Source organism: Manis javanica, chromosome 3, assembly GCF_040802235.1.
Source record: "Manis javanica isolate MJ-LG chromosome 3, MJ_LKY, whole genome shotgun sequence".
Classification (NCBI taxonomy): Eukaryota; Metazoa; Chordata; class Mammalia; order Pholidota; family Manidae; genus Manis; species Manis javanica.
The window spans coordinates 196,179,257-196,193,895 of NC_133158.1; the positions used below are offsets into that span (position 1 = coordinate 196,179,257).

The 14,639-nt window shown below is 35.2% G+C and overlaps 1 protein-coding gene across 4 annotated transcripts in view; it reads left to right on the top strand.

Moving 5' to 3' along the window:
- Positions 1 to 14,639, top strand: part of SH3D19 (SH3 domain containing 19) — a 168,658-nt gene that overhangs the window by 75,644 nt on the left and 78,375 nt on the right. For all 4 annotated transcript variants that reach the window (XR_012129616.1, XR_012129617.1, XM_073232587.1 and 1 more), the window contains exon 2: positions 2,557 to 2,596. Coding sequence is in view for 2 of the 4 variants with exons in the window: in XM_073232587.1 (XP_073088688.1) it covers positions 2,557 to 2,596 (40 nt within the window). In the remaining 2 variants the exon portion in view is untranslated. The remainder of the gene's footprint in view (positions 1 to 2,556; positions 2,597 to 14,639) is intronic.

The following is a 14,639-nucleotide window of genomic DNA, read 5'->3' on the forward strand; positions in this document are numbered from 1 at the left end:
TAATAGCCACTTATTATTTTGCCAGAAATTCAGCATTACCACTAATGTTTTTCTTGACGATTGTACAATAGTCTTGGTTGTTACGAAAATTACTTCACTTAACTATACAAAAATATGTGTAGACACAGATACACAAATATACACACTACGTTTATATGTATTCAAACTAAAAGTTGGCTTATGACAAAATGTGAAATCCAAATATTTATATACTTTGAGAAAAAAAATCAAGCCAAGAACATGAGTTTTGTTTTCCATTACCAAGAGGTAGGGGATGGGGCATATTGTGAGTAATGGATAATTTACTCTTACCCTTAAATTATCAGATTTTATGGCTTTCAGGAGTAACATAAACATTGTGTATGTGTATTTACATAGGAATGTAACACAAAGTGAATTTGGGAGGAAATGTTTAAAATGTCCTCCAACAGATTATCAAATTATTTTCTTAAATTTTAATTACTAGTTCAGTAGAGAGGTACTTTAGGGAAGCATTTGTATTTTCTTATAGTTGAAAGTATAAAAGTGACTGTGGATTTCCTGTTTCAACCAAGAATGAAGGCGAACTATGAGCCATTCACTTCCTGAGTGGCCACATTCCAGCTGTGCAGACTGGTCGTAGCACATCTGCCAATCAGAACAGACCCTGGAGGGAAGCCCTCAGATGCTGAGCCTTGTTTACATGCATGGAACTCTGTTTCTTTCTCTCCTCCTGTGTGTTGTACCACTAAGAGGATTTGTGGGGGAATTTGCTATCACAGGCCTAAATAAACTGTACAAAACTAGGATCACAGCCACATCAAATGCTATTACGGGCAGACTTTTAGCTCATCTTTAGCCACAGGTAAGACTTGTTGCTTTGTTATATGAGGATAGCTGATTTGCATCCAGTTTCTAGCTTTACTTTGAGACATTATATTTTACTTTGGTTGACAAAACTAGCAGTCTAAACGCTGAAGAGGAATGATTGAAAACAAATGATTAAAATATATGCTGTATTGTTATGAGTTTAAGTTTTTAGGACTCAACAAGTGAAAAACCATGGTATTTTTATTTAAGGGTGGGGTAAAACCAAATTAAAACAAAAGTTTTAAAAGGGGGAGCAACGTTAGTTACTGTGTAGAGAAATTAGAGCCAGAAACATATTAACATTGTACATTTTGAAAAGCATTATATCTAAACAAACATGTTGTATTGTAAATCTTCCTACTTAGTCTTTCAAAGAACACTGTCTTCCTATATACTAACTCTGGTTTAAAAAAATTTTTCTTTTTTATTATGAGCCCATTTGGAATTGATATGTACATTTAACTCTGAAACTCTGATTCTCTTCTTCCATAATTCTCTCTGGAAGTTTTAGGGTATGTTTTCCTTATCTTTATGCTGTTCCACCAGCATTAAGGAAGAAAAAGAATTCCTGCCTAATCTTGTTTTGCTATTAAGTTCTATCATGTTGTTATTAATTCCAAAAATGCTTTAGAAAACTGTATTTTAATTACATTGCAAAGGATTTTATTAAGTCATTGCATAGGATTTTATTGTGGCTTACCCATTGCTTTCTGTTGTTAGTGTTTCTATAACACTGAGATCTTTTTTCCACATTTCTTTATATATTTTTAAGCATTTATTGAGAAAAATAATTACTTGGAATTAAAAAAAAAGACAACCTGTGGATTTTATGGTGCTTTCTCTTGTATGTAACAATTCAGGTTGATTAACAGCATTTTACAGCAGTCCAAACAGGCACTTTTAAAACCTCAAGCAGCCGTGCTGTAGTCTCTTACCGTACAGCAACATTGCTGACATTTGGGGTCAGATAATTCTGTGTTGCAGCGTGAATTGTAGGATGTTTAGCCACATCCCTGGTCTCTGTACTAGATGCCAGTAGTTTCTTACAACCCCAGTTGTGACAACTAAAATGGCTCCAGATATTGATTGTCACATGTCCCCTGGAAGAGGAGGAGTGGAATCACCCCTGGTTGAGAACATTATAGCTCATTAGACCTAATTATTTGTGAAACAATAAAATCCAACTTCTGGAAAGTTCTGGGTGATACAATTAAGGATGAGGTCTTAGTGTATTTGCAGATGTTGCTATAGCTGACTGCTCATCCCAGCGCGCCCCCCCACCCCCGCCCCTTCCTGTTAGAAGCTTTTGCCAGCCATGATTCATGGAATGATTTTTTTGAGCTGAGTAATTTGTGGCTTTTCGGTTTCCTTTCTTTCCTTAGCCAAATTTGTTTTGGTTTTAGCAAAGTTCTTAAAACAGCGAAGATCTTAAAAATAAAATAATATGTGTAGATGTGCTTTCCAAGTAGATGATTTTAACAAACAATAAAAACTTTATATGCCTGTCCTTTGTATCCTTTCTACCTCCTCTCTCAGAAAAATCCTCTCAACTCTGATGAAGAGCCGTATACAGGGGAAGACACAGCAACCTTGGAACAATTCTTTGTGAATTCTAATGGTATTTATTCTTAACTACAGCTTGCAGTTAAGAACTTCTCTTCCAGGGCTTCTAAAGAGCATCTTGACATATAACTTCTTTCTTTACAGATCGCAACGAACGAAATAAACCAGAGCAGCGTTCTTCAAGGTATGAATTTATAATATTTAATAATTCTGTATAAAGCTTCTTGTTTGGGAAATATTATTTGGGGGCCATGCAGGTATCCCTTTTAGAGTTACTGTATATTGAATCTTATGTGGTATTCAAAGAAGCTTCACAAGAGAAATATTGTTCATCCTCTGAACAGAAATTCTTTATAAAATTATCAGCTACCTGAAAGACATATTTATTTTGAGAATTCCTATCAGTGACAGGTAAATCTTTATAAAAATTTATCTTATTTACTTCCTGTTGTGGTTTATTTTCCTGCCCTTTCTTAACTGGCATTTTTATGAATGTGTTTGCTTTTTTCCTAATTATAAAACTAGCATGGATGGATTCATCATATAAATTTTAGAAACATTTTGTAAAATACAAAGCATTAAAAAATAAAACAGCCAGTCTTCCATCAACTAGAGAATGCTGGCTACTACTAAAAACTTAGTGTAATTCTTTCTAGATTTTTTTAATCGATATATATATATATATATATATATATATATATATATATCCCATTTGAATTCTTTAAGTTCTTGTTAGATAGTTTGAAATGGCCAACAGGTTCTATCACTGAAGCCTATCACCCCTACTGTCTGAGAGTGTATTTCACAAGACCTTCACCAGCACTGAAGAGTATTTATATATATATATATATATTTGGTATCATTAATCTACAGTTACATGAGCAACATTATGTTTACTAGACTCCCCCCATCATCAAGTCCCCACCACATATCCCATTAGTCACTGTCCATCAGCGTAGTAAGATGCTATAGAGTCACTACTTGTCTTCTCTGTGCTATGCTGCCTTCCCCGTGCCCCCCTCCATGTTATGTGTGCTAATCATAATGCCCCTTTTTCCCCTTCTCCCTCCCTTCCCACTCACCCTCTCCAGTCCCTTTCCCTTTGGTAACTGTTAGTCCATTCTCGGGTTCTGTGAGTCTGCTGCTGTTTTGTTCCTTCAGTTTTTGCTTTGTTCTTATACTCCACAGATGAGTGAAATCATTTGGTACTTGTCTTTCTCTGCTTGGCTTATTTCACTGAGCATTATACCTTCTACCTCAATCCACGTTGTTGCAAATGACAGGATTTGTTTTCTTCTTATGGCTGAATAATATTCCATTGTGTATATGTACCACATCTTTATCCATTCATCCACTGATGGACACTTAGGTTGCTTCCATTTCTTGGCTATTGTAAACAGTGCTGCGATAAACATAGGGCTGCATATGTCTTTTTCAAACTGGGCTGCTGCATTCTTAGGGTAAATTCCTAGGAGTGGAATTCCTGGATCAAATGGTATTTCTATTTTGAGTTTTTTGAGGAACCTCCGTACTGCTTTCCACAATGGTTGAACTTATTTACATTCTCACCAGCAGTGTAGGAGGGTTCCCCTTTCTCCACAACCTCACCAACATTTGTTGTTTGTCTTTTGGATGGTGGTGATCCTTACTGGTGTGAGGTAATATCTCATTGTTGTTTTAATTTGCATTTCTCTCATGACTAGCAATGTGGGGCATCTTTTCATGTGTCTGTTGGCCATCTGAACTTCTTCTTTGGAGAAGTGTCTGCTCAGCTCTTCTTCCCATGTTTTAATTGGATTATTTGCTTTTTGTTTGTTGAGGTGTGTGAGCTCTTTATATATTTTGGATGTCAACCCCTTATCGGATATGTCATTTGTGAATATATTCTCCCATACTGTAGGATGCCTTTTTGTTCTACTGATGGTGTCCTTTGCTGTACAGAAACTTTTCAGCTTGATATAGTCCCACTTGTTCATTTTTGCTTTTGTTTCCCTTGCCCGGGGAGATATGTTCATGAAGAATGTCCAAGAGATTTTTGCCTATGTTTTTTTCTAAGAGTTTTATGGTTTCATAACTTATGGTTTCATTCAGGTGTTTGGTCCATTTCAAATTTACTTTTGTGTATAGGGTTAGACAGTGATCCAGTTTCATTCTCTTACATGTAGCTGTCCAGTTTTGCCAACACCAGCTGTTGAAGAGGCTGTCATTTCCCCATTGTATGTTCATGGCTCCTTTATCGTATATTAATTGACCATATATGTTTGGGTTAATATCTGGAGTCTCTATTCTGTTCCACTGGTCTGTGGGTCTGTTCTTGTGCCAGTACCAAATGGTCTTGATTACTGTGGCTTTGTAGTAGAGCTTGAAGTTGGGGAGCGAGATCCCCCCTTCCCCACTTTATTCTTCCTTCTCAGGATTGCTTTGGCTATTGGGGTCTTTTTTGGTTCCATATGAATTTTAGAACTATTTGTTCCAGTTCATTGAAGAATGCTGTTGGTATTTTGATAGGGATTGCATTGAATCTGTAGATTGCTTTAGGCAGGGTGGCCATTTTGACAATATTAATTCTTCCTAGCCAAGAGCATGGGATGAGTTTCCATTTGTTAATGTCCTCTTTAATTGCTCTTAAGAGTGTCTTATAGTTTTCAGGGTATAGGTCTTTTACTTCCTTGGTTAGGTTTATTCCTAGATATTTTAATCTTTTTGATACAATTGTGAATGGAATTGTTTTCCTGATTTCTCTTTCTGCTAGCTCATGGTTAGTGTATAGGAATGCAACAGATTTCTGTGTATTAGTATTATATCCTGCAACTTTACTTAATTCAGATATTCTAATCATTTTGGAGTGGATTCTTTAGGGTTTTTTTATGTACAGTATCTGAAGAGTGTTTTTTCAAGTCCTTGTTAAACTTGTAGGTGGAAAATTGTCTTAACTTCCACTCATAGGCAAGAATTAAAGGCCTATAGTTGATTAACACAATTCTGTGAAGGATTGTGATTTTCCAAATATTACTTTCACTTTATTCCACATTTTATTACTTTGCATTTTGCATTGTGGGAGCTGATAAATGGTATAATGCATTCATTGGGTTGACTGGCCTGGTAAACCAAACCCTGATGCTTTTTCAAGATAGCAAACCCTAGAATGCATTGACCTCTAATGAATAAAAATGCAAAATCTATGAAAACTTAGGCAGCAGTGTATCTTGCAGAGCTGTCACTCAAAATAAGTTAGTGAGAGAGAATCTGGGAGAAAAATATAGCTGAGTATTTGGAATATAGGCTAATTTTTAAAATAGGTATAGTTCACATAAATTAAAATTCACTGTTTTTGGTGTATGATTCTGTGAATCTTGACAAATACATACAGTCTTGTAACCACTACCACAATCAAGCAAGACTGAACTTTTTAATACTTTAAAAAATATAGGGAAAAAAAAGACAGTGTAAGAGAGAGGACTTTAACAGCATGCTTAATTATGGGTGATGTAAAGCTGGAAGCGTAATGATAAAATCAGGATCCATAAGACTCTTGATATACTGAAGGTTTGACTGAGCCAATCAATGAGTTTTAATTGGATCCAGTGTAAATCCTTACACTTAGGTCTGAAAGGCCAGTGGAACATAAAGAAGATGGAGGATATGAGACTTAACAGTATGTTTGAAAAAGTCTTGATGATTTCTTCATAAATTCATCATGAGTCAAAAATATTGTTTAATTCCATCTCCCTCAAAATGTCAGCATTGATTTAATTACATTGAAAGGATTATAATACCAAGTATAAGAAAAGTAACAACTCTAGCTCATACTTTTGATATTGCAACCAATTCTGGCCCCAGAAGTCCTTGAAAAGTTGTAATGTACAGTGGACTGACTATACTGATATCACTTGGGGAACTTAAAAAAAACGAAAACAGAGTCCCATACTCCATCCCAGAGAGTTCTCATTCAACAGTTGTGGGGTGAGTAGATCCTGGGAATTTGTATATTAAAGAAGTCCCCCAGTGATTCTGGTGTGTAGCCAGGTCAGGAACCACTGGAATAGAAGACAACAGCTGAGCTGGGACAGGGAATACGAAAGAGAAGAGTAGGGTAGAAATCAAAGTTAAATTATAGGAATACTTGTGTAAGGAATTGGGTGGATTTAGCCTTGGTAGAAGTTTGGGGAGGTGTATGGGACAGAAATAACTGGCATCAAACATCTGGAAGGCTGGCAAAAATGTCCCTCATAAATGCTATTCCTTTCTAAGAGGAAAAAGGGATCCTTGGAGGGGAGAGTACTAGATTTCCTGTTGTGACAGAAAGGTAGGAAATGCTTGACTAATGGGATCATGTTAAAACCTCCTGTGCCATAGCTTCAGGAGGCTCCCAGTCACCAACTCTGGGACAATTTGAGTATCAAAAAAATGATATTTTTAAATGATAATGGATTCCAACACTGGATTTTTACAAATTCATGTAGACAAAATCATAGAATCATTTTACAGTTTTCAATGTAATAGTTGATTCAGGAAGGAATCATCAGTGGCTCCTAAAACTTGGGGGAAAATTTGTTGGAGGAACAGATATTGACACTGCTTTAAAATGATCCTTAAGTTTTTCATTTCAAAGGGGGAGATACACCTTTTCAGTGAAGAGATTTGGTGATCACACTCTTAATCAAGTGGTCAACTTGGGCATCACTAGTGAGATAGCCAGACACTATGTGCCTCAGGGCACATTAGCAGTACACCCAGATATCACTTAGGCATTCGATATCACTTATGTATCCTGGCAAAAAAAGATAACTTTATGAAAAATACAAAAAAGGATAGAAAAAGATTACAGATTTAAAGAGACTATGAAGTTTTTTTTCTTTAATCTGGAAATTTTTAATCCTGATTAAAAAACTTGGAAAAATAAAAAATTCAGTGTGAGTTTTACTTTAGATAATATTTTATTAATATTACTTTTTTAGATCTATAATACTAATGCTGTTAATGTGGGAGAATGTCTATTCTTAGGAGATATATGCAAAGTGTTAGGGGAGACGTAATCTTACATTTTCAACATACTCAAATGATTCCTGAGAAAGATAAAACAAATATGGAAAAATTTAATAATTGATGAACACATGAAAAATATAGGGGTGTTAATTGTACTGTTCCTTCAACTGTCCTAGAGACTTGAAAATTTCAAAATAAAAAGTAGCAGTGGAGGGAAGTGTTCTGCATGTTCTGGCAAGTCCCAGAGGGCAGAAGATGCATCCACTGAGCAGGGTGGATGTCTGTACAAAGTGAGGAAGGACTTCCTGACAGAGACGCCACTCTGTGACAGAGCACTGTCAAAGGAAAGCAGGACAAGCAAGTGCTAGGAATAGAGTAGAAGAGATCCGTGCATAGCTGTATCATTATTCCTGATGGCTCCAGTCTTCTGTTCATTCAGTAGCTAATAAGTATTTGTTGAGTGGCCCTAATCTGGGCCCATGATGCAATAGGAAACAAGAAAGTCTCCACCTTCATGGATCATGCACTGCCTATTGTTTTGGACTTAACATTCCCATCTCCAAGAGCCTTCCTCTAAAGTCAGGATCCAAATTTTTGTATTTCTACTTTAGGCAATTCTTGTGGTACTTGTGAGGATATTCAGAAAGTATTTTATTCTTTAGCCTCTACTTTATACTATCAGGTTCTCAAGAACTGTGCTACTAGTCTAGGTAACCCTACCAGTTAGTACAGTGTCTGGTCCACAGTAAGCAACTAATAAATAAATGTTTATTGAGTAGATGCTGAATGTAGTTCAAAGACAGGGAGATGCCAGTATTTTTCCCTTGCAAATTGGAAGAACCTGACTCTCAAAAGCTCGGCCATGATTATTATTGAATATGTTTGTTACAAAAATAGTTAAGGAGTAATGCCCTATATAAGTAAGGAGAAATGTTTTACCAGGACGAGGTCATTGTTTTCTGGCCAGGGTGTCTGCTGAGATTGGCAGTGACCTATTCTTCCCTTGCCATCCTAAGCTGAGTAGGGCTGTCCCACGGGGCAGCAGTGAAGTGAGCAGATTAATACCTGCCGAATCAACAAAGCAGAAAGAAGAAAATAGAAACAAAAATCACTTAATTTTGCTATGTTTGTTGATTTTCCTCAGGCCACTTGGTAGCAAGAATGATGGGCTCAAGGCCCAGTAGTGATGGAGAGATGCATTTCTTTTGTTTGTGTTTTTATAAGGCGAGACACTCTTATAGCTTTCATAGTGAGAGGTGACCAAATTTGGGATGTTTGCTTTTCATTTCAGGGCTGAAATAGGAAGGAAAGCATTAACTCCTGTCAAGTTAAAGGGAAAGTTTTATCAGGTGTAGGTCAACATTGAGACCCCAAGCTAAAAAACACAACTTAATCATTTCTGAGAGGAAGACATTTAAATTTAAAAAGTCCCATTGAACAAGGATATTTAATAGTTGGGGTAAAATCATAACCTATGGATAGATGAGATCCACAAAGATATATATAATATTCACTCAATTAAAGGCTATTTAATATAGGTTTTTGTAGAACTATATAAATAACTGCCTTTAAATTATACTGAAGAAAACTAAATACCTAATACAAACTGTATCTAACCCAAGGGAAAGAGGAAAGAATTAGGATTAAAAAAAACGTAAGGGCCAAGTTCCATGTGCTCCCTGGACTGCTGAAAAATGGCTGGCCAAACATACCCATCTTGAGAAAAAGTAATAAATAAAGAACCAGCTACTGTTCCAGAGTTAACTGCCTGCTGATAGTTTAATTCGAAACAACTTCAGAGAAACCCCACACTAAGTACCATGGCAGCCGAAGGCCAGCTGATAAAACTTTTCAATTACCCAGCTGATACACCATATAAATGCTTCATTTTCATTCCCATCACACTAGGGGGAAATGCTAAAGTCACAGTTCTTGAAACCACAATAAAACAATGTGATGTATATATTCTCTGTAAAATGACATAAAATGTTAATAATCCCTTCACAACTCCCATTGCAAAAGGATTTTCCCCCCACAAAACCTGCATATGCTTTAATTTTTCACCTCGTTTATAGCATTACAGATGCGACAGCAAAAGTAATGTTTCTCTTATAGCTTAGAAAACATAATTCCAGAAAGTAATTACACACAGGCTATAGTTTATAGAGGTACAGGAACCAAAACATATGGGCAGGGAAAGTGCTGCAGAATTACAGTAGTTAAACTAAGCCTAGCAGAGCATGACATTTTAATAAGCGTATTTAGAAAGGAGAAAAGCAAAGACAAGTTAAATCTTCTGCCTTTTAGCTAGTCTGTTTAAACCACAGTGTTGGGATGGTAAAGTCACAAAATCCTCAACATCTTTATAAGATCAACAACAAGGTGCTGATTCAGAAAACCAAGACCCTTTCAAATTCTTCATGATAAAATGGTGGCTGTGAGTTTTAACATCATCAACCATTAACTCTGACTGTACTGAACTATATGCTACAAATATTCTGACATTTCAGTCACCTTATGGGAAGGGGCATTGAAACACCCTACTGAGCCTGGAGTGGCACCCAACCACCATGAAGCCATCTGAAATTTGGGGAAGAAAATGGAAATGTAGGGTATGGAAACTTTTAAAGCTTAAAATAATTTTGAATTAGAATAGTTCAGTAGAAACTTGAGAGAAAAAAAATCTATCTTGGAAGAAGCAATAGAGGTTGTTGTACACAACTATACACAAAGATAGAAACATAAAGATGTTTCTTGCAGCATCATTTCTGTTATACAATCAATAACAGATGCTATCAGTAAAGAACTGATTAAATATAACTACACCAGAAAATTCTTTATAGCACTTAAAAAATAATGAAATGGAAAGTGACATAGTTTTACTTTTAAAATATAAATGAAAAGGGCAAGTTGGCATACACATATATGTGAATATATATACACATGCATACACATGTATACATACACACCACACACACATATTCCCATTTATTGTAAATATTATTTGAATATAATATATATGCATGGAATGCAGACTAGGATAGGCACTGAACCAGTAGACTCTTAGTAGTTGCCTGTAGAATAATGGCAGACACCACATATTTCTGTACTACAAAAAAAAGTTTTCATGTTATTTGTATGATTCTCAAGTGACAAAATGAGATAAAAATTGACAGATTAATAAATGGTGCTTTGAGTAAAGGAAACTATACAGAAGTACTGTAAGTAGAGGTAAAATGAGAAAGAATTTAATCATGTTTTTTTCTGAACATTCTTGATTATTTCCTCTTAAATTTCCTCTTTCAGAAATAATCAAAGAAAATTATGAGCCTGTCTTTATCAATGCCATAGGATTCAAGTAGTTTTTGAAGGCCTTTTTAATGAATTATGAAAAAATTTTTAAGTGTACATAATATTGCAAAGCCATTATTTAGCTTAAGAAATAAAACAAGTATATCTAAAATAAATACATATACTTGAAACTTCATATTACCCTTCCCTGACCTATTTCTTTGATAATCATTATCCAAAATTCACTATTTATTAATTCCATGCATATTTTTATACTTCTATTTTAAAAAGTGTGTATACATACATATAAAATATACACATATGTATATGTATATGTAGCCATAAAAGTATTCAAAAAACTACATATTGTTTGTGTTTTGCTGTGAAAAAGGGAGTCTGCAGATTTTTTCTATGAAGGGTCAGAAAGTATTTTCAGTTTTGAGGGCCAGATGGTTTCTGCTACAACTACTCAACTGCCATTGTAATGCAAAACAGCTGTAGACAGTACGCAAGCAAATAGACATGGTGGAGTTACTCTAAAACTTTATCTAGAGAAACAGGTGGCAGACTAGATTTGGCCCATTTGTCAACCTCTGCTTTATATAAATAGTATCATACTGTACCTGTCCTACAACTTGGTTTTTATCATCCAAAATTATGTTTTTGAGATACAGTTATAGTTCCCTTAGTCCAAACAGTGCGACTCCCAGCACTCTTGTTCGTGGTTCCTTTGGTACATGTAAAAAACTTCTCCAAGGAAGTAGGTTCTGGGCATCTTCAGCTTCACTAGATGTTGCTCAGTTGCACTGTAAATATGATACACCAAATTATTCTCATACATACTTGTTACCATCAGTCATTGTGATTTTCCTGCCAACTTGATGGAAGTGCCGTGGTATCTCATTATGACATTAGCACACATCTTCTTAATAGCAGCAAGGTAAAGAATCTTTTACCAAAGATTACTCAAATATTCATTGGATGCTTTGGTTTCATCTTTTACGAGTTCCGCACCCATACTTTACTGAGCAGTTTGTCTTTTACTTTCTGATGTGTAGTTTTTTATTTACGTTGGACACTAACCTTTGTCACCCATGTGCAGGACTTGTCTTTTCACATGCCTTTGCTGTCTTCACATACTTCAGTTTTCACATAGTCCGATTTATCAGTCTTTTTCTTTGTGATTTGTACTTGTTGAGTCTTATTTAAAAACTCATTCCCTACCCCAAAGTTATGAAAATGATCTCATATATTTCTTCAAAATATGTTTTACTTTTTTACTTTTATGTCTTTAGATTCTCACATGATAAAATTAATTCCTTCTGAATTTTTAAAACTATCAGTTGTTCCTTTACTACTTGTTGACATGTCCACTTTCCCCACTGATCTGTAATGCCTCCTCTGTCATAGCATGTGACACAAAACTGTATGTATCAACCTGTGTCTGTTGTAGACTCTCTATTCTGTTTGCTGACAAAACACTGTCTTAATTACTACATGAACTCTTCTAAAAACTGGAAATCAGGCTGGTCTCAAAAATATAATTTCAGGGTTGGGGGCTTCCTTTTTGATTAGGTACTCCTGTAGGTAATAAATCAGAGCATTCAGTTCTGCCCTAGTGACAAATTTTTGTTACTTCTGATCTCATTCCAATTGTAGAGCAGTGTTCCAGAGATGCAGAGTAAGCCTGCCCACACTTGGACAGCACTTATAAATGCTGCAGAAATAAGGCAGACATGCCAAAGGCGGACTTACGTGTGATTCTCTTTACTTTTATAAAGGAGGATTGAGAATCAGTACCCTCTGGTTATTAAAAAAAATTTAAAAATAGAAGGCAAGTACTGATTATCCATTCTCTGAATGCTTCAGAGTAACATTGTGTCTAAGATAAAAATACACCCTCAATTTTACCTGTTCCCTAGAGAAAATATTGTTGGCACACTGCCTTGTCCAGACTGTCCAGGGATGCTATCAAGAGATGACAAGCAGAACTTAAAGTTTATTACCATCTATTGCCCAGTAGTTACAGATTTAGTTACAGATTCTAGAGAAGCTCCAAATAGAAAAAGTCTTTGTAAGCTGAACTACACTCCAAAATTTTCCATATGGTGAATTCCTAACTTCTAACATCATTGCCTTTTAAAAAAATTGTTTTTAAATGAAATTACATTCATTTGTTCTGGTTATAAAGCAGAATATGCTCATTATAGAAAATTGGGGAAAAGTATATAAAAGAACAAAATCATCTTTAGTCTCACCTCCTCATAGTTAATCACTATTACATTTTGATGTATTTCTCTTTGGGTTTTATCTTTTCAAGTACATACTATAGTTTTAACATAGAAGCTCATGAATATATGCTTTTTAAATTATTTTCTTTTAGCATTATATCATGAACATTTTCCCATTTCAGTAAACTTACAGATCATGATTAAACTTTTTTACTAGAAAACAATAAATTTTTATTTTAGAAAGTATATTTAAAAAAGAGAATTAAAATTATGCTGAATTATGACTTGCTGTTGGTATATTGGTCATTCAGTCTTTTTACTGTGGGTACCGTGGTATATTTTTTAAGAACATAATTGGGATCATACTGTACACAGTGTTGTATATAACTTCCTTTTATCACAAAACAATTTTTGAACATATTCCTATATGATTTTTATGGTATTCCATCATATAGGTATACCAAATGTTAAATTTTTTTACTGTTGTCAGACACTTACCTTATTTGCAGTTTTTTACTCTTACCAATGATGCAGTAATAAAATTCTTATACCTGTGTTTTTATGGACTATCACTGGTAACAGGCATACCTCAGAGATATGCTTGTTCCAGAACACTGCAATAAAACAAATATCACGTTAAAGCGAGTCAATGACTTTTTTGGTTTCCCAGTGCATATACAAGTTATTTTTGCATTGTAATGAGGTCTATTACATGCAGTAGCATTATGCCTGAAAAAGCTATGTGTATATTTTTAAAAATACTTCATTGCAAATCTGAACTTTCCAGTGAGTGTAATCACTGATCACAGATCACCGTAACAAATATAATAATAATGAAAACATTTGAAATATTGTGAGAATCATTAAAATGTGACAGACACAAAGGGAGCAAAATGCTGTTGGGAAAATGGCACCATAAACTTGCTCGAGTTGCTGCAAACCTTCAATTTGTAAAAAAGCACAGTACCTGTGAGGTGTAATAAAGTGAAGCTCAATAACAGGGCTTTGTCTCCTTGTGATAAATTCCTAGCAGTGACATTAATAGATCAAAATTTATGGATAAAAAATATGTTAAGACTTTTCATATATGAGCCTATATTTGAAATCAGGACTATGCTCACTTTTGGGGAATTTTTAGGATGATCGAATGAATGAGTGAAATAAATACAGAAAATACTACCATATATGTCCAAGTTTGGAGAATTTTTTAGGGTAATCCAAAATGAACTTTAAAAATACTTTTTTAGCTGGTTAAGCTCTGCTTGTATTGGTAGAATTATTCAGAAAGGCTGTGGAATGGAAGGTAAAAAAGTGCTTGGGTTCAAACATCAGGCTGCCTACTTTAGAATCCAACTTCCCCACTTAGGACCACTTAGGATCTGGGTTCCCATGGGCAGTTTCTTAATCTTTCTTTACCTCAGTTTCCTATAAATGGGGCTAATAATAGTGCCTGTCTCTTAGGATTATGATGATGATGATTTAGTTGCTGTATCACTCAGGGTTCAACCAGAGAAACAGAACCAAGAGGAGATGTCTATTAAGAGATTTATTCTAGGTAATAATTATTTTTTGTGATTGTGGGGACTGGCTAGGCAAGTTGGAAATCCACAGGACAGATCACCAGGAACAGCAGGCTGGGACTTAAGTACATGGACTAAAGCCAAGCAGGATTTTTTTTCCTTCTTCAGGCCAACCTCAGTTTTGCTTGTAAGGCCTTTA